Source organism: Lingula anatina, chromosome 1, assembly GCF_051362555.1.
Source record: "Lingula anatina isolate TDL-2025a chromosome 1, LinAna3.0, whole genome shotgun sequence".
NCBI lineage: Eukaryota > Metazoa > Brachiopoda > Lingulata > Lingulida > Lingulidae > Lingula > Lingula anatina.
In genome coordinates, this window is record NC_141767.1 from 2,940,346 (window position 1) to 2,960,365 (window position 20,020).

General features: G+C 35.5%; 2 protein-coding genes across 6 annotated transcripts in view; both read right to left on the reverse strand.

Annotated features, from left to right (window-relative positions):
- LOC106169394 (polyamine-transporting ATPase 13A3) overlaps positions 1 to 10,957 on the reverse strand; it is a 31,189-nt gene extending 20,232 nt beyond the window's left edge. For 3 of the 5 annotated variants that reach the window (XM_087000015.1, XM_087000014.1, XM_087000011.1), the window contains exons 1-12: positions 9,295 to 9,379; positions 7,509 to 7,591; positions 6,263 to 6,430; positions 5,779 to 5,843; positions 5,520 to 5,598; positions 3,507 to 3,586; positions 3,130 to 3,207; positions 2,666 to 2,735; positions 2,131 to 2,265; positions 1,418 to 1,490; positions 797 to 928; positions 65 to 232 (exon numbers count right to left, since the gene is read on the reverse strand). In XM_087000015.1, the coding sequence (XP_086856141.1) occupies positions 65 to 232; positions 797 to 928; positions 1,418 to 1,490; positions 2,131 to 2,265; positions 2,666 to 2,735; positions 3,130 to 3,207; positions 3,507 to 3,586; positions 5,520 to 5,598; positions 5,779 to 5,843; positions 6,263 to 6,430; positions 7,509 to 7,591; positions 9,295 to 9,358 (1,195 nt within the window). In that variant the 5' untranslated portion in view covers positions 9,359 to 9,379. Of the gene's footprint in view, positions 1 to 64; positions 233 to 796; positions 929 to 1,417; positions 1,491 to 2,130; positions 2,266 to 2,665; positions 2,736 to 3,129; positions 3,208 to 3,506; positions 3,587 to 5,519; positions 5,599 to 5,778; positions 5,844 to 6,262; positions 6,431 to 7,508; positions 7,592 to 9,105; positions 9,133 to 9,294; positions 9,380 to 10,741 lie in introns of those variants that run through there. The other 2 variants (XM_087000012.1, XM_087000013.1) reach the window with 2 other exon arrangements.
- A 1,138-nt stretch (positions 10,958 to 12,095) lies between these two features.
- On the reverse strand, positions 12,096 to 19,166 carry LOC106156217 (uncharacterized). Its single transcript, XM_013531343.2, has 8 exons — positions 19,037 to 19,166; positions 17,253 to 17,371; positions 16,683 to 17,059; positions 16,397 to 16,450; positions 15,571 to 15,709; positions 14,571 to 14,686; positions 14,162 to 14,249; positions 12,096 to 13,757 (listed from the first exon to the last, which is right to left on the reverse strand). The coding sequence occupies exons 1-8, from the start codon at positions 19,120 to 19,122 to the stop codon at positions 13,186 to 13,188; spliced, it is 1,551 nt and encodes a 516-aa protein (XP_013386797.2). The 5' UTR covers positions 19,123 to 19,166; the 3' UTR covers positions 12,096 to 13,185.
- Positions 19,167 to 20,020: the final 854 nt, after the last annotated feature.

Genomic DNA, 20,020 nt, shown 5'->3' on the forward strand with positions numbered 1-20,020 from the left:
TGTGACGTCACTCTCTCACCTATTCTGGGCACTGTCTAGAAAAAGGGTGCAGTCACACTCTCACCTGTTCTGACCACAACAGCGGTCACTTTTCCTGCCCCGTAGTATCTGGTCTGGATGACCTGAGTGCCACAGAAAAGGGTGTATCTCTTGTGGACATCATCAGGAGAGAACACTTCATCTGAGTCAGGCTGGTTTGGAAGGGGAGTCTTGGTCACTGGGACACTCTCACCTACATAACAGATCAACAAACATTCAGAATTCTGCACATATTCATTCAAAACTTAAACTACTGTTGGGATTAATAGTTAACATAATCAAAACTTGAGTCAAATTACAAACTAGAAAGAGCAATTCTAAAATGTTATGTATACCATTACCATATTAATAATGAAAGTCATAAGAATGCAGACATAAGCCTAGGTTTTCAAAAAAAAAACAACTTCTGAACATTTATCATGGGACCCAACACCTAACCCTGACGAATCTCAGGAACCATCAGAATTGAATTTTGAATTAAAAACATGGAATTCTGCTTTTCTGCAGAAAAGCTTATATCTGAGAGTGTTATGTGTGTCTGTCTATATAAAGACACACACATACACAGATGGAGATGCCTGAAGAAATTCAAACCCCCCTCTCAATGAGTCAAGCATGTGTGATTTTAAAGTAAAACTTCATCAACTTACATGTCCTTATAAAGCACACACTTGCTAATATTAAATTAATGCATATCTAAACTTGTAAGACAATATTTTCTACCAAAATTAACATAACATAACAGCTGTGTACTGACCAGTCAACATGCTCTCATTGACAATACAGTTCCCAACAAGCAACACAGCATCACATGACATCATACAGCCATGTTGGGGGATCACAACCACATCTCCAGGGACCAGTTTGGAGGTTGGAAGCTCTTCAAAGACTAAAATTATAATGATCCTTTAGTTGTATTGTTATTATACTGCTGGTGGTTGATCACCTTTTTTGTTTGAAATCACATACATATATTTTTACAATTTTAAATCAACATTTCATGAAAATTTTAAATTAAAAAAGGAAACAATAATACATTTCTTGAAGGAAGAGCATGTTATTGCCCAGTGTCTCCACAGGTAAAGATCTGCCCATGGCACATGCACATGACATGTCCTGATATATAAGTTGTCTGCACTGAACAAGTAAAATATTGTCATTAGACAAAAAGTATACATGAACAAAGATTGAACACACAAAGTCCACCAAAAGTTAGACTTCCTTGCAGATTTATCAGGTATACATTAATATATAATCTGAAAAAGCTGGCCCCCTCAGCTTATTATTCAGCTAAATCATTAAAAAATCATCAACAATACAGGAAATTCAGAAAGTATTCAGTGATACATTTGCTGTTACTTAAAAATATGAAAATTACCTCCATCTCCGCGAGATACTGTCATTACATTCACTTCATGGGAGGCTACCATGTCTCTGAGGGTTATACTTTGCTGATAAAATATAAAAAAAGCTTTATTATATTTAGTGAACCAACAGTGTTTATGGAAAAGTTCTTAACAAATAACAAATAGATGTGAACCAAACACAGTTTGTGCCATTTTCAAGAAGACAATATACACTATCTTTGCTTGCGTTGTCCCAAAAACAAGTATAATTAAAGACCATAGTACTAATTTGCAGGCTTAGTCTCAATATGCTTCCTTTGAAACAATTTGTCAAGCATCCTCGAGAAGTGAAGATAAATACTGCTTGCTAATGATGTTAAAAGAGCACCAAATGAAATATTCAGATCACACCTGCCACACAGAAATGCTAACTGGAAATCAAGAACCAAATCAATGTTCCTGGCAAATTACAACTATCCGGGTGCATGAGCTAAATATCATTCAGGTCTCTTTGGAGAGACTATTTCACTGTTGATTTTTCTCACTCTTCTGTGTTTTAACATCAAATAATAAAAAAATGTTGTTTTTTTTTTTCATTTTTCTAAGAATAACACACAGATACTTTAAAACTCTCAGTTTGTCAATTTCACAAAAAAGTCAAAGATGATTAAGTCTTAATATGCACCCTTATGGAAATTCAACAAATGCAGTACATCCTGTAATTGTAACTCAATATCTGGCTCACCTTTTTTGTCTCATATAAAGACACAACTATGGAGATCACAGATATGAGTATGATACAGCCAGCATAGTAATAGTAATCATCACACATCCATAGTATTACACTGAACAGTTGAAAGATATAGAAGGGATTCAGCACCTAGAAAAACAATATATATATATATATATATAAATATATATATATATATTTTTTTTTCCCCTAAAATTTTATCTTTCTTTATAAAGCACTCTCTCAAACACCGTAATGACTTAATCTTCAATGAACAATAATTATCAAAATTTCACATACATAATTTTATAATCGCAAAATCATATTTCTAAAGTGCTTTTTGTGGTGATTTTACTGCATACAAAAGAACTATAGATTAGCCTGCTTTTTAATGTTGATACATCTACTAAATAGGAATTTTCTAATATAAAGAAACTGTGACATAAAAAATACAGTATCAGTAAAATTCACAATTTTCCCCATTGAAAAAATTGACTATTTATCGTATTGGTAAAACAAAGAAAAATTGAAAAAGGTAGATAACCATTACCTCTTCCACAAGCAGCTTGAAATAGGATTTCACTTCCACCACAATCTCATTGCAGCCAAATATTTTCAGTCTGAAGTTAAATGTCACTGTGGTCAGTTTAAAATCAAATATAATATTTGACCTTCACTGAAACATTTGACAATCAAAATCTAATCACAAACATGAGCCTAGGTTTAAAAAAAAACCCTGAACGTTTATCATGGAACCCAACACTTAGCCAGAAATCTCAGGAACCATGAGAATTGAAGTAAAAACGCAGGATTCCACGATTCTGCGGAAAAAGCTCATGTCTGAATCAATATGGACTGTTCTGAATGTAAATATCCTGAGCAGATAGCTGTTACGTACAGCCATTTCTCTTGATAAGCAAAATATACTGTATGTCAAGTAATATGAACAAATATTTAAAACTTCCAACACCATTTAGGAGTTCAATGACAAGAAGAAAAATGTCTGTTTCTTACTTTTGCCTTTGCTCTAATTCACTATATCCATGGAATTCACTGTGAAATTCAGAACACTTTGTTCCTTTATCTAAACCACTGAAACAGAAAGAAACTTTGAAAAGCTATAAAACTAGTTTTCAAGACAATTTATTACATACAGTTATACATAGTAATCTTTTGTACATTAATAATGATTTTTAAATGTTACTTCGTAAAAAATAGGTGCGATAAAATTCTTAAATTCAGAGTATACTCAGAGAACATCACATTTCAAGATTATCGTTGTAAAATAATTTTTCAAGCAAATTCTACAAACATCTCATGAGTCACATCTGAGTAACATGGCAAGATGATACTTCCAATATAGTTAAATCTATGAAAAAACAGAAATTTACACCAGCAATTTGAAAGCACGTTCTTCATGGCTCCAGAAATATCTGAGATACTGATGCACAAAGAATCTGGTATGAGGACGCTGAAATAGAAAAAAAACAGAACAATTGTGCCTTTACAATTGATACAGAGGATTTGTACATACAGGTGACTTTAATAAGCAGAGGATTTTCTTTTATATTCCGTGAAAATACACTAAATTTATAGAAAATAATATCATGGTTGGCCAAAAAATTGTACGCACAGTGCATCCGTGCGTATGCCTAGTTACGCCCATGCTAGGTACAACATATATCTCACATAGGATGATAATACTTAGCAACTGCATGTTATCAAATGCCATTGTTAAGCATTACCTAATAGAAAGATGTTAAATCAGTATCTGGATATTCAATTTCAATATACTCATAGAGGGCTTGTTCTCTATCAATGTTTAAATTCTGTAATAAGAATACCTGGCAAAGCAAAACTGATTAATAATGCAATTTCTTCACTTAAAACCACTCCTTAATGTCAAAATGAAAATGATAATATATAAATAAACAGAAATGCTTCATGTATTTCTGTTTAAGTTCTTAAACCAGTCATATGAAAAAATTTGGAGTATTTTGTATTATCATCAACTTAACTAAATCTACAGAATGGGTAATAACACATACCTTTTTTCATATATTTCAAGGAGGTACTTTTCAACAAGATTTATAAATTTGGATTTTTTTACAAATTCTTTATGTCCAAATATTTAACTACCACCAATTACTATTAAGGTTGCTATTTTTATGAACATTGTATGGAGGTAATATAATTTCTACAGTTTACACGTCGTATTTTAAAAACAGTTGGTAAATTCAGCAACTTACACACAAGTTTTATACATCTGTACAACATTACATTGTTAAAGGTTACAGACTAAAATCCTCAAATGACCTTCTTCCGCCCGCCTGCCCCCCCCCCCCCCCCCCCCCCCCCCCCCCCCCCGTCAAAGAAGTACTGTTACACCAATAACTCTATATGGGTATGTTAAATTGATACTGTTTCTTACTGTTTGTGACCCAGTAGAGGACGCTCTTCCCACACTTGGAAAATCTTAACCTGAGAATCTTAATTGTTATATTGTTATAAAGGGGGTTATAAAAGTCATGTATCCTGTCTTACCTACATTCCCCTAAGAATTGTTAGTGATTTTTAACAATTTGGGAATAAATTACGTCATAAGAAATGTCACAAATTTGTTATTACCAATGTCGTTCCAATCAAGAATGTGACGCACAGTAGGCGATAGACACAATTAAAGAAAGAAATTTCCTATTTTTGCTGATTAAATCTTCACTACTTCTGGAGAAAATATTAAGGTGATATATTTCTTAACAGCTAATTGCCTAAAGAACCGTACTGATAGCAGCAGTTAACTAAGGTTAACTTGAAATCAAAAAATGATATCTTTATACCAACAACTCTACTAATTCTATCTAAAACACATTTCATTATATGGTAACAATGGTTTTGTGACAACCTCTCATGATTCGCTGAAATTTAACTTGTCAACTCCAGGGTCCCCTAATATTAATTTTTTTAAAAATCTTTTCACTTTTATTCACATTTTGACAAAGCAAATGTCTACATTCTTGTACAGCTCTAAAGTTACAATAAATACAAGAATTTTATTTGGCAAATTGTTGAAATAAGGCCTCAGGCAGACACATGGTTTGTTCAGCTTTATGGACACTGCACAACTAGTTCAATGCAGTGTGCTGTCTAGAAGTAGAACACCTACAGACCAGTATATGTATTCTGTCAATGAAAATCAGGCTCGTAAAGCACACATTTCTATTATCAGCAAAGCAGGCAATGTGTCAATAACATCCACTGGCCTTAAATAAATAAAATGTTTACTCAGATGCAAACTTATTTCATATATAGCAAGTAAATAATTAATTCAAAATGGAGTTGAGCTGTATCAAAATGTTCAAAAACACAATGGCGTGTTACCCGTGTTTAATAAATCATCCACCTACCTGCTTCGGTGTGAGGATTTTTGTATCTTCATCTGAAAGGTTTTCAGACTTCACTAAGGAAATGCTTCTATCTCTGAAACTAGACAGAAGACATTTTCATTTAAATACGATGATGAATAAATGTTGTATTTCACTTAAGGTCTTATTACAAAGATTATTTGATTTTTTCAATGACCTGTTCATTAGTGATTTTAGTATTTTTTTTTTACAATATGTGAATATTTTTAAATGTTTGTTTATCAGTAATATTACTACTTACTCCCCTAGTCCTTCCTCTAAGAGTAAAATCTGGACCTCTGCTGTTAACTGTTGGTTAAAATGGTCCTACAAATATTTAAAAACAATGATTTTAACAGATTTCACATGGTAAAACATTCTTCTTACACATAAAAAGATGAAAAACATGACACTACAACAAAGTAGGACTATGTGAAATCAAACCAAGCTTTTGAAGGACAATTTTTTCTAAAAAATGAATTCCTTGAAAACAATTAGAATTATACTGAAAAACATCAATGGTTGGACTCATATTTTACATAATGTAGTTAAGTTTACCCAAATGCCTAATATTGTGATTTGGGAATTCTTTGCCTTGTTATACAAGTCCAAGTTTTTTTTTATTTTTTAACATAAAATACATGCTATTAGGCTAAAATTAATTATTTTCTTGATGAGCCAGAAAAGTACAATAAACAACATCTTAACCAGATAAATACAGCATTATAAACCTAGAATCCTCATACCTTGAGCAAAACCTCGTCTGCATAGGCCAGCAAGCAAGGCATCTTGGTAAATTTAATCTTCCAGTCTGGCCTCCAATATAGAACCAGCCAGAATCCTCCAAGTGTCACGACGCACAGGACATAGTACAGGAGACTACGCCACACAGTCTTCTTGTAGCCATAGCAGACCTACAGTCAATGAAATGATTTTAATAATCCTTTTTAAAATGAGGTATAAGAATTGTTGTTGTTGTCTTTCAAGTACAATATGCTCAATTTCATATTAGGGCCACAAACACTAGTTTTAGCTAGTAACTGTCACTGCAGATTTTTTTTTTTCGCAAATGTATCACTGCAATTTATTAGGTGTAAACAAAATCTGTATCAATTGTCCCAAACACCTTATCATTCATTCTAATCAAATATTTCCAGCATTCATAACAATTATATTATAGATTTTTAACACAATCCTACTGCTATCAGCAATGTATGAAAGTGAAACTAATACCCCGTTCACACTACGCTCAGTTATCCGGATAAATTGCGAATTAGGTCACAATTCGAATAAATGCAGTAGTGTGAACGCAAGAGGATTTTTGTAATGCGCATTTTCAAAATCCTGCAAGCGAGGTGGATTTCTAAGCGCGATCCGGATAACTTACCGGAATCGACACCTGTACAGATCTAACTGCACATGCGTGCAGATAAGTGCGGGTATCTATGAACGCTTGTTTATTACTTTAGCGATTGCACCAAACGTATTTGGAGGTCGCCACTCACTACAACATGAGGAAACAAACTTATTTTGCCATCTTATACTTCTCAAGAATGCTGGAATGTCTTTAGAGTTGCATTTGTCGTCACAAATTGTTGTTGGTATTTTAAGATTTTCTGTGCGGCGCATGCGCGAGTGTTCAAAACAGGAAGTTAAACCTGAAATTTTCAACGTGGGATTCGGATTCGCTTAGCGTGTGTGAACGCAATACCGAATCGGATTCCTAACGAAAAATTCGGATTATAGAAATGCGCATTTTTGCAACTGTAGTGTGAATGGGGTATAAGACTCATCTTTTCAAATTCAATGCAAACTCAATTAATTTAAATAGAATTTCAACAGCACTTTTCAATTATATTAATTCATAAAGATCAGAAGTAAACCTCCCCACAAGGAATGCAGACCAAGTCCAGCTTTGAAGAAAATCCAGCTCAATCATTTTGATTTTTGACATAAAATCGCATTTAATTTTTTCAAGAATCGAATTCTTACCAACTGATCATCTGTTCCTTTGTTGAGTATCTGAGAAAAGTTCTGCTCAGGTGGTCTCAGTTGCTGGTAGCCATTCCTGCTACCTACATCATGACAGAGAAAACAATTTATCAACACAGAAATACATGGGGGTACACACATACATTTATGTACTACATAATGCACTTCTCCAGAGCATTATTGTTTGTTTAATAGGGTATCGCGCACTTGTAGCACTAGCAGACATGGTGTCGTGGATATCAGGCAAGGGGGGTGCAGTGCATACCAAAAGGACGCATTCATATTTCCCACCCAAACACCCTAATGTCAATAAAAAATGATAATGTCAATGCACACAGGGTGATATGAAAGAGCAGATTTTCCACATTGATGACAGATGTTTTTGTTCAATTGTGGGTATTCCCCCTCATTTCTTTATGTGAATGGTTTATGATTGCACGTATTGTCAGAGATATGACTCAATGGTTTTTTGTATCTGGTGGTTGGTTGAATTCCCCCCTTACAAAAAAGTCCTATTGGATCCTATAGGACTTTTTCATAAGTGATAAATATATTGATAGAAGTCCAATTATAAGTACATGTATATATATTTATATGTATTCTAACCATGGGATTGTTACATAGGAAATTCAATATATCATTTTAACACTGTCAAAAATCCTTTGCTAGATCTGAAACAGGATGCTTTAATGTCTCAAATACATAGAACATGCCTTTAAAGTATGTATCTGGTTCCCATGGTCACCAAGTACTGCAACTAAGTAAATAAAGCACAATTATGCAACGTCAAATTGGAAATCTAGAGGCAATAAAAATTGACATGAGAATTTAAAATACAAAGAAGAAACCCAATCTATAAATACCCAATACATCAAACATTAGGCATTTGAACCATGTTACATTTTGAAAAAAAAAATGTTTTTGACTGTGGGTATTAATCACATCTTTATCAATTGCAACTACTATCCTATGTCTAGGACAGCACAGCGCACCAAGTACACAGATCTATATGAATTTTACAGCAAGTCCACAACCACACCTTTGGTAAAATTAAAAGTTGAAACCATTAATTTTCTTACTACTGACACAATACCAGCATTTCCCTTTAAACAGTGGATAGACCCATTTCTTTTCCCATCACTACTCAATCAACAAACAAAACTGACTACTCCCTATTTACCTTGTCACCACTATCATAATTACACTGTTACACACCACCTGACTGGACATTTCATGTGGTGGTACTATGTAATAATTTCAGAGGTCTGCTTCTCTATGGGTCGTTTAGTAGTATGTCCCCCTTTGTATAAAGTTCTGTAATGCTTCATATTCCTACAAATCTAGTCTGAGTAAAATGTATTATAGTACTAGCTAGTACTCATTTCCTTTTTCATGGGATAACACAAAGAACAAAAATGAATGCAGCAAGATAAATTTTTACAAAGGGGAAGACTACATGCAGAATGACCCTCATATAGACAAAACTGTGTAAATATGGAATATAATATCATATCAGGCAGCAGAAATATAGGAATGACATTTATTCTAAGCTACAAAGACAAACATAAAAAATTCCCATATAAACTGTGTAGAATACCTTCCTCTTCCTGATAATTCTTCTTATCTGAAAGCAGCATGTTTCATACAAATTCATACATTTCAATTTCAGTATATTTACTGTTCAATACACAACCCTGCAAAAATTTGTCTCATTTAACGCTCACTTACGGTTCTCAATCTGTCCAAGAACATAATTTTTTTTTCTTTTAATGAAAAATGTACTTACTAGTAATCTGTTCTAGGACATTCTGAAAGACTTCCTGAAAAATTCCTCGAACTGTTACATTCATTACAGAACAACATTAGAACTGTAAAAAAAAAAAAAAAAAAAAATACACCAACTATTCTAGAATAGATTGAGAATATTAAATAATACAGATTTTTGCAAGGGAAGTAAACAGCAGTCATTTTTATTTCAAAGATCCATCGAATTAGCAACCTTGCTTGCTTTGGTAATCTCTTTAGTTATGGGAGGGGGCAAAGATGAAGGAAAGACAGAAGGAGCCAATGAAAAGTGAGCACTGGCCTGTGCAGGTCATATGAGTTACTCACAAACACTTTAATTTAGTTAAGTTGATCTGTGAGTTATTACAAAGGCATCTAAACTTAGAACTTGTCTTCTGTACATAGATAAAAAGATAGTTTACAAACACAGTTGTACTACACATATGAAGTCAAGTGTGTCTCTGTTACACTTGACATAGGGACTCCCAGTGAACTTTTGACTGGGATTTATAATCTGATAATCAGATTGTAATAACGACACAGGTTTACTGTGTCAGCTTCATATACATTCCTTTACGCCCTTTACGCCTTTGCACCATTGCTATCCAGCATCTTTAATGCCTTACAGTATAGGTTCTACCTAGTAAAAATGTGACCTATAAAAAACATAATTCTTATTTTTGATTTTGTCTTTTTTTAATGGGACAACAGAAATGAATAACATTTTTTAATAAATACACCATCCCAGGGAGTCATAATGCACCTAGATATTGTTGAAGAGGAAAAACAATGCATGGGCTCACTGTTGTAGGTGATAACAAAATTTTCTTAAGGAAAGGAATGATGTGTGGAAATAAAAAGGGAAAAGTGAACCAGAGACATAAAGAAATGACTCATATATATCTTTTTCTTCATATGGACTTTGATTCTTTCTGATCAGTGAAAGTAGACCATATATTGTTCTCTAGCACTCTGCCTTTATATATATAAAGAGAAGCTCCTACTGACCCAAGTAAAACTTTATCAAACCACTCTTTCTGCTTAATTTTATTTAGTACTTATTACTTTGCCCCCAAATGAGAGGAAAACTGCAGTCAAGACAGGGTGTCTCGAACATCGGAAGATCATTTTAATAATATAAAGATTTGGGGGGGGGGGGAGTATAAGTTTTCCCTCTCACCTAAACAAGTGCCAAGTGGAGTGAACTGAGGCATTTAGCCCAATAATATACTGGTATTATTCTACAATAGTACAAATGAACGAAAGAAAGATATGGCCCCCGTTTAACTGACAGCACTGGTTAATTGTTCGAAGTACCAGTCGAGTACGTCGGGTGAACTCACGTCAGTGGCACTGAGACAGATTAAGAAGACTGCTAATGTCACATCCCTGCAGGCTGCTAACAGTACAGTACGTGTAGTATTATTAATCCTGTAACCAAGTCTCACCTGATAGGAGGCTCATCTTCAAACGTATCCAGAATATTTCTCATTCCTTTCTGTCTTGATCAGGTGATTATCCCTCTAGTTTCCTCGGTGGTTTCGCTTTGGATAGATAGAACGTTTAAGAAAAAATGACATAAATACGAGGATTGAAAGTGCAACCAGGGTTAACCATTATGGAAAGACGTTGCACTTCCTATCCCACAATGCAATTGAATGACCCTTCCTGTAGACGCACCTGTCGCTTGCCTGTTTACATATCATCACACATTTATAAAGAAACGACGCAATTGCTTACAGTGTGTTCCATCAGTGGGCTTTTGACGTAAATGTAACATTGCAGTTATGAGGCTTAAAATAATGCATAAACTTATATATAAAGAGCAACTCTTTGGGATTTACCCGCCAAAATTGATTTTCCCGGGAAAATAAACAATTTCTCGTACTCACGAATCATTTATCTACCCCTCTCTTTCGACCTTTAATTAAATTTATAAAGCTTAATTTATTTTAAAATGGCTGGCCAGTCATTGTAACCAGCGACCACCTTCCTAACCTCCGAAGTATCATCAAGTATCATCAAGTAGGCTACTGTACGCTCTAGAAAAAATATTGAAAGGAGTTAAATCATTTTTAAGATGTAAGGTTTTATAAGAAGCTGTGGATGACAAAAATAAGCATTGTGGGGATTTTCAAACCCATACAGCATGCTTTTCACCTTGCTTGAGTAGCTGCAGAGGCGCGAGCAATTCCTTAAAGGCTTTAAAATATACGTTTTTTTTCGTATCTGAAATTGAATATCTGCTGGCTTTAGCCACACTCTCTCTGTTCCTAAATGTGTTTTGTTCATGATGATAGATCTATAAAATGTGCCAAGTGCTGTTGTCACAAGATCCGTATCTTGTAGGCCCCTACCAGCCGAGCGAGTCGTCTCATGTATTATATAAGATAGGGCTATTATTCACTTTTTATGGAGACACGTCACTTTTTTTTTTCTTTTTTCATGAATGATACCTGTAGATGGCCTATTCCGCATATGAGGCACAGGGGCGGATCCAAGAATATAGAGGGGGGGGGTCAAATATATTCTTGGATCCGCCCCTGTGCCTCATATGCGGATCCAAATATATTCTTGGATCCGCATATGAGGCACAGGGGCGGATCCAAGAATATATTTGACCCCCCCCCCTCTATATCCGCCACTGAGGCACTAGTATTTGACAGTCAGGAAGAGTGTTTACGACTCCCTCAGACTGCCCCTCCCCCTCCCCGCCAAGCTATCACTGTATATTCTCTGTATGACCACGCTGTTTTCGCACCGATAATTGTGAAAATTGCGTTTCAGTATCTACTGGGCGAGAGAAAATCCAATTTGCCAAGCCAACGTCCGTCTCAAACATCGGTCCATGCCGGCAATTAATCATCTTTGTTTCAATATGATTAAAACTATTGGCCCCTATATCGTTTTTTTTTACCTGAAATAAAGGGAGACACTTGTAGAAATCGATAAGTTTATTTTAAGTTAGCTATAACACATAGGACTCTCGATAAGTTTATGTCAAGTTGGTTATATCACATAAGGCCCTACATGAGACCAATGAATGATTTGAAGCGTATATTATAAAATCAGCTTATATATATATATTTTAGTGTGAAAATAGATTTGGCTGATTAATATGACGCCAATTACCTAATCACGTACATCACACATACAGTACTGACATGGTGCGTCAATAAAGTTGGATTTAATCCAAGTTGGACAAAACAAATTTTATCTTATCAATTGGCTCATGAGATAAAAATATCAAAAGCCAATTGATAAGAGAAAAAAGTCTCTTACAAATAAACAGATGAGGACATTCACGGATCCAAGATATGTATTAGGAATGAAGTGGTAGGATTTTTTCCACATAGATCCGCCTGTGTCATAATATTCAATGTGTACAGGCATATTTTAGTAAGAAAGGTGTCTAAACTGATCTGAGTTGGAGGTGAAATTACCGAACCATAAAACAACGCAATTCTAACCACTATCTCGCCGATTCATTCAGATACATAAACAAATTTAGAAACAACTTATCTGATTCTACATGTACGTGCGACATTTGAACAAATAAAAAAAGTCACGCGTTTGTCAAACACAGCGTTAACCAGATATCCTATCATATTAGTAGCCATTCCTCTGATTAAAAACCCTGGAATTTTCATGGCTAAATGAAAAATTAACAAAAATTATTAAATACAAAGAGAGAAAGAAATAAGCTGAACGGTGTAAGAATGTAATGAAGGGCAGACACGCCGATGCGCACTTTGGGACTAGGATTTTCCCATTTCAGTGCCTCCTAGAGAGTAAATTAAAACTTTATTCGGTGTTCATTGCCATTTTCTTATTTGTATTTGATATCAAACGCACGCTGCAAAGTCGATAGTGTTTTCTTATGTTATTTTTTTTAGCAGTGAGTTATTTCATTCTGCTCATTGGGTATTTCCATATTATCTACCAAGGTGGCAGTATGGGAAGAACGTGGTTCAGTGTCGGCGCCATTACCCTCTGTATAAGTGAGAGACCGAAGACGCTTTATAGGTGACTTTAAGAAACTGCTTGGTGTTCCAATGCTGCTGACGCTGAAAGACCGCGGTTTCTTTTCTGGGAGTTCGACCTGTGCAAATTTATTTTCTTCTTGCTGTTTCTGCCGCGTACTTTGAAGTTCAACATATGTTTCATTTTCGTTATAAAAACCTAAGGCGTTTTTGTCTGTGGCATCGTTGCTTAGAAAACTGTCATCCAAATTGTTGTTGCTGGGGCTATCATCATCAGCTGCTCTGTTTTCCGTGGTTTCAGAGTTCACGGAAGCACTCTTCTCATGCAATGACGTCCGCAGGTAGGGCTGACTGCCGTCTTCTGATTCTTCATCATCGGATGGGTGAACTTTTGATGGGTCCAAGCCAAGCGAACCAAACGCGGCCAGAGAAGCGAGCATTGTTAGAGACGCCCCACTGGATCGTCGTCTGAACCGATTCTCTGAAATAACGACAAGGACATGGTATCACCTTAAAAAACGTGCTATACAATGACACTTCACACAGGCGTTACACTATCTGATTTTTCTCCCAAGGCACGCTTTTAAAAACTGAACCGAAAATGAATGTAGTGAATAAAGTTCAAAACGAAAATTGCCTTTGACCAAATGCGCCATCTTGGTCATTGCCCAAAGAGTTAGATATAAATTTGCAGTTATGTTATGCAGGAGCGGATCCATAGATATTTTCTAATCTTCCAAATTATCTTTGTAGATCCATTCCCCATTTTGACCATCTTCCGACAGAAAAAATTAAATACTAGTCAATGTAAACTTGAAAATCTGACCGTCCTCTGGAATACCCAAAAGATTTATATGATAGAAAACCAATGAAGTTCCGACTCACCGTTGCCCACCTGCGGCTTACAGGCGTTTATGGCATCTTCTGGTGCTTCAAACTTTTTGCACAATCCACGTAAAGCGCGTATTTCTTGCTGTAATGACACAAGTCATGGTGAAATGGGGTTTTCATAGTCTCTTGTGTAATAATGGTAATATATTTTTATTGTTGAGGCATAACGTTTCGACCCCTCTCCCCCCCCCCAAAAAAAAGGGGGGGTGATCACAAGACTGAATCGTCATGCCTCATGCAAATGTAGGTAGGAAACGATTTGTTTTTAATTTGTTTTTCGTTAATTGCTAAATTTGGCTACATAACAGAAAATTCTTAATTAAAGTTAATAACAGTTTGAAACAACGAAATTGTACAAAGGTGATATTCTGAACCGTGTTTGCTAATATAGGCGACAGGTTACCTTGTGACGCTCGGCCTGTTTGATCAAGTCGGACACTCGTTTCAGCGCTTTTTTGCGGCCGCTCTTGACCATTTTCATTGCAATGTGGTCCTTTTCTTTCACAGTCATCACAAAACCTAGCAAATTGTAGAAGAACGAATCTACAGTTGAGACATAAAATGGGTGCATCTGCTAAAAAAGGAACTGAAATCCAGACACAGTAAAAATCAAATCAGTTGAGATTCCGATCGTGGTTTTACCAGGGTGAGGTAGAAATACATATACATGATATGCACATCATGCTGGGGTAGCGCTAACACTCGCCAATTTAGCCAAATGCTAAAACTGACTTAAATTGGTTAAAGAAAAAGGGCTTGATATGACATGTTTTAGCCAAATTATAACCATTATGATAACAAATTGACAAAAATGTGGTGATTTGGCTAAGTGAAAAAAATTGCTAGCGCTACCCCAGACATGCCTTAGTGTAAGGTCGGGATGGTACATGCGCTGGTGTTTTATCAATTAGGGATATACATGCACAGGATTAAAATATCAGAAATGATAATCTAATATCAAGCCAAAATATATGCAAACACAAGAAAAATATCAATTAATACTGCCCCCATGTTTTCAGGGTTTATGAATCTACAAGTCAATTTTACTTTCTCATCACTGTTCAACTGCATAATGTAACACTCATTTCCGGAGCCCTGGTAAAAGTAATGTATTTAAAATGAAAATCAAAAATAAGAGGTCCAAGAATCATTTGACGTCACATAAGTGATTAGGCTTGTTCTACATTAAGTACTACGAACTGAAATTAATGGAAGCCCCCCGATTCGAGGAAGACCTCCTGTGAACTACAGGTGCCCTCACATGGTTAAAAAGTCCAATTAATTTTAGATTTGCAATGTTTCCGGCATATCTTGCACTGGAAGTATATATTGACACCTTTATCGCGAAACAATAACCTAATGCTTACAATTCTTATTACCCTCCATGGTAAAAAATCACTTACTGTTCACAATTCTTATCACCCTCCATGGCACTAAGACAAGCACTAATACTGCTGCCTCCCCGGTATCGTCAGACCAAATACCTTTCAGAAACGCCAAGTCTAACACAAGTGAAATGGTGACCACGGCAGCATCAAATACCTATAATATATTCACATTTGATTACTGTTTTATCAGCCTTGTTAACCAACTATGTTTGTTGCTATTTAGATAATCATTGCTGAGTTTACGTAATTAAAATATAATCTCTTAAGATTAAAAAAGCGAAATGGGTGAATATTTTTCTACAATCTGCATTTTGGTTCTTAGATGTATCATTTGAATATGTCTTGTTTTAACATGGCAGCTAAGGTTCTCCCTAAACACCGAATTAAAAGACCAAGCACGAGGCTCACGAAGTCGAGAAAATTTCGTAAATCCCCATCCAGAAAATTATCAGGAAAACGCAACTGGATACTTGATTTTGAATAAATGGAGTCGACAGGGGGACTGGCGGACCCAGAATTCTGCTAGGGGGGGGAGGAGGGGGGCAGGATCAAAAGATTTTGGCGATTGAATAGAGTCAAATTGAAATTAGTAGACAAGAACAATTAAATCATGATATATAGGGTACAGGGATGGAAATGTTCTTGGTTTGGTCTCATCTCTCTTTTTATACTGCTTTGTGAGAGGGAGGCAGCACGTGGCCCTCTTTGCCCCCCCCCCCCCCGCCCCTCCCCCTAGATCTGCTACTGAGAAGAGTAGAAAGCGCGGTATGAACCCCTTTTATAAGAACTTTTTCGCCAAAAATTCAACTTCTGTGCATTTTATTGATTAAATATCACTTACCTGAAACTTATACTGAAAGAATCTTCTTTTTGTTGCTATTATTCTCAAACAGTGCTGCAGGAAAAAAAAGGTAAATACGAGATTCTACATGTTTGCTTCCCACCAATGAAGGAAAATAGTATTTTCTAAATTGAGTACCTTTGAATCACACTCTGACTTAAATTTGGAAATTTTCAAAAAAAAAAAAAATTTGTCTATTGAAGAATTTTTAAGTGTAGTACTAACAAAGACTGCACAGGTTTAGAAAAACTGAACACTGTTATGGAAAGATAGGAAAACAACATACCACAAAAACAATACTTGACAGAATAAAAAGACTCAGCATATGCAATACGTGGCCGATTTCTTTCAAGACATGTTCGAGGGCATGGGGGCATTGGTCAGTATCACCAGGAAGTGAACAATTGCTAGGCTGCCCAGGGACTGCCTGCTTTGTGAGTGATCCTGTCAGTACATTCAGATACAAGACGCCGGGTTCTTCGGTTTGGGTCGGGGCGTGACTAACGGTGCTCTCAGACGTGGTTGGTCCCGGGCAGTGGATGTTGCTAATCTTCCGGATTAAATCTGAGACGCTTTCTGTAGCTCTGCTTTTTAAGTGTGGAAACCTGTCATACAGAGCTTGACGAATGGAAGTCACGTAAGCCTTTGCTGCCTCCGTTTTTCCTGCAATACGGACAGTATATCGAGTATTGGTATTAGGGGCAAAAGGAATAACCTTCATATGTCATTTATTATTACCTCTTAACCAATGACTTTCGTTAGGTAATTTTTTTTCATCAAAATCATTCGTGGTTAAAATAAACACCCAATTAAACGAAAACACATGCATTTTTATTTGGCGGGCTACAGTTCTTACCATTGGTAAGAGTTAAATCAATCAGCACTTCCCCTACTACACACGCAGCGTCCGCTATGGAAAGAATGCTGATAGCCATTAAAAGTGGGTAGCTGTACAGATACTTCGTTAGTCTCTTCCTGGAAAATTAGTTCATATTATTACTGATGTCCCGTTTTTGGCCATGATGCTTGAAAATAGATCGAATTCAACGAAGCAAAGTAATACAGCTATAACTCAATAAATTCGAATAAATTATCTATTAATAATCCCCCTCTCCAAAACTGTTTTGTTTGTGATGCTTCAAAATGTTTATTCACAAGATTGAGAGATAATTCAGTTTTGTGTCAGGAAGTAAATTTTTGTGCGTGTTTGCAAACGAAGGGAAAATATTGGGGAAAATGAGACTTTGTAGATTTAAAGAAAGACCTTTTTTCAAAATTTTATCGTAGTATCAAATGAAATACTTTAAATATTGACATGTTTCTAGCATTAAAATCTTACAATTTTCAGGTGCTCCGTGCAAAGTCAACCTTAAATCCTGGCCAGTTTGGAACTGGCAATAATACTAGATAAATGGAGTGGCCATAAATTTTATTGTATGGTTTTTCAATCTGGGACTTCCCCAAATAGACCGTGATTTATCAATTAATAATCAACAAACGAAAAATTATGTCAGCTCTAGCTGTCATTTTGTTTGTCGACGTTTATTTCTTATATCCATTTTGGTGTTTATCAATGGTTCGTTAAGGCCCATGTCTACACATGTATCGAAGTCCAGGGTTTTGTGACCTTGCACACCTGAAAATCCAATAGAATGAACAACATGCTCCCCTGTTGCAGGTTTTGAGTGCTACTCATGTGTCATAAAATTTCTTAAACTTATCTTGAGAACATATTGTTGCTGTTAAACAAAGAAGGCGTTTTTCATTTTTTTTAATCCAAATACGGTGTGTTTTGTGATAGCGATGCTTGAAGTTATAAACTGCATTAGTTGTAAAAATCTCAAATTTTAAGATCACGGATATTCATGATGTCATTGAATTTTGCTAGTTTTCAGTGTTTTTAGTAAATTTAACAGGTAAAATTAAAATTTAATATCAAAAGATAGGTTTATTATCGAAAACGCTATCAAAAATTCCGGTTTCACTGAGTATTTTGCGCCAACAAAGCGTCGACGTTACACCTTATTTATGTTATATATGTATTGCAATATATAAAATTTAAAACTGTATATTAATATTTTCTGATTAATAGTTAAAAATTTAATTCCAAACTCTTGGTCGAGGGCCGATGTGACATATTTCAGATGTGAAATTGTTCATAACAATAAAGATGATTTGCTGGATTTCTGTGACATCAGAAAAAAATCAAAATGATTTTTGGCGGTGAAGAAAAGTTGAGTAATAGTTTTTTCAAAACCTTTAAAGCACAAAGGGCAAATCTTTAATCAAAACACCTTATGAGTCTAATATACCATGATTAAAACAGTTATACACGTACGTTTTAAAAATGCTTTATTTATTGATATTCGGGAGCGTGCACGGAGGCAAGGTATGATAAAGCCTTTCAAATAAATGGACAAGTTAACAGTGGGCATTAAAGGAAACCCAACGAAGTCATTGTTTCACCTACGAGTCTAATTTTTATAGATTTTTTAGAATTTTCATAATTTACAGAATTATATACATATTATGACTATCGTTAATAAAATCCACTTAATTTTGAAGCAAACCTAGACCAGTTTCACCAAAAAATTAAACGACCTGGGAGGTAAAAAATATTAAGTCAACACTACAGATTACCTGAAAGATACTTTTGCCGCTTTCTCCCACGTTTTTTCTTTCTCCATGGTTACTGAATCCTGGCTTGAAATTATTTGCGTTTCCATTACACCCACATCCAGACTACCAACTACAGTAATTGGCAACAAAATCCTCCCAAAGAGTTCCTTGGGTCATTTAAACGCCACTGCGCGTGCACGCTCTAACCATCAACTATACATTAGCATCAATAAAAGAGCAATAAAAGTGATAAAACTTTATCACGTGCTGAAGTGGTAGGCTAAGAAAGGTGAGGGGAGGGGGCTTGGGGTCTTGGCTATTAACCAGCATTAACCAACGTTATGATCGGTGTGAATAGGAGCATGCAGGATAACGCCTGTTTGAATATGATTACAATGAAGAATACCAAAATGAGATAGAATTGAGATAGAATTCATGGAGAAAACACCTTCACACACACAAATCAAAACCTTGAAATAAATTAAGACAATAATTTCATTAAGTTGACAACTACAGCCACAATTGTACTAGGACCCACTTAATGGGTTTGCAGGGCCCTAGAATTTGGGAAAGTGTAACCCACATACATGGAAACACTGTACACATAGATCACATCAAATTTATTTCATACTGGACAGACAATTATTGGCAATATTCTTACATGTATATGGCATACAACAGATACCGTTTAAAAAATCATCCAGGACACCTCTACTATCTACATGTAGTTGATATATTAGGCCCTACTGATAGAACGGTAACGAGCGGAATAAGGTCCACAATTACTTCAACTCAACAATAAACAGGCTTCCAAAACCCACATGATTGTTGTTAGACGTCTGAGCATACAGAAATTACCCATTTTTCTTCACTCCCAGGATTTAAGGGATGGCTAGAGTAGAAAAATGGTGTTTAAATATGTTGGATATTGTGCTATATAACTTGCCCTAAACCTTAATGAACCGATGATTTTCCTGAAAATTACGTTAAAAAGTTATTTTAAGG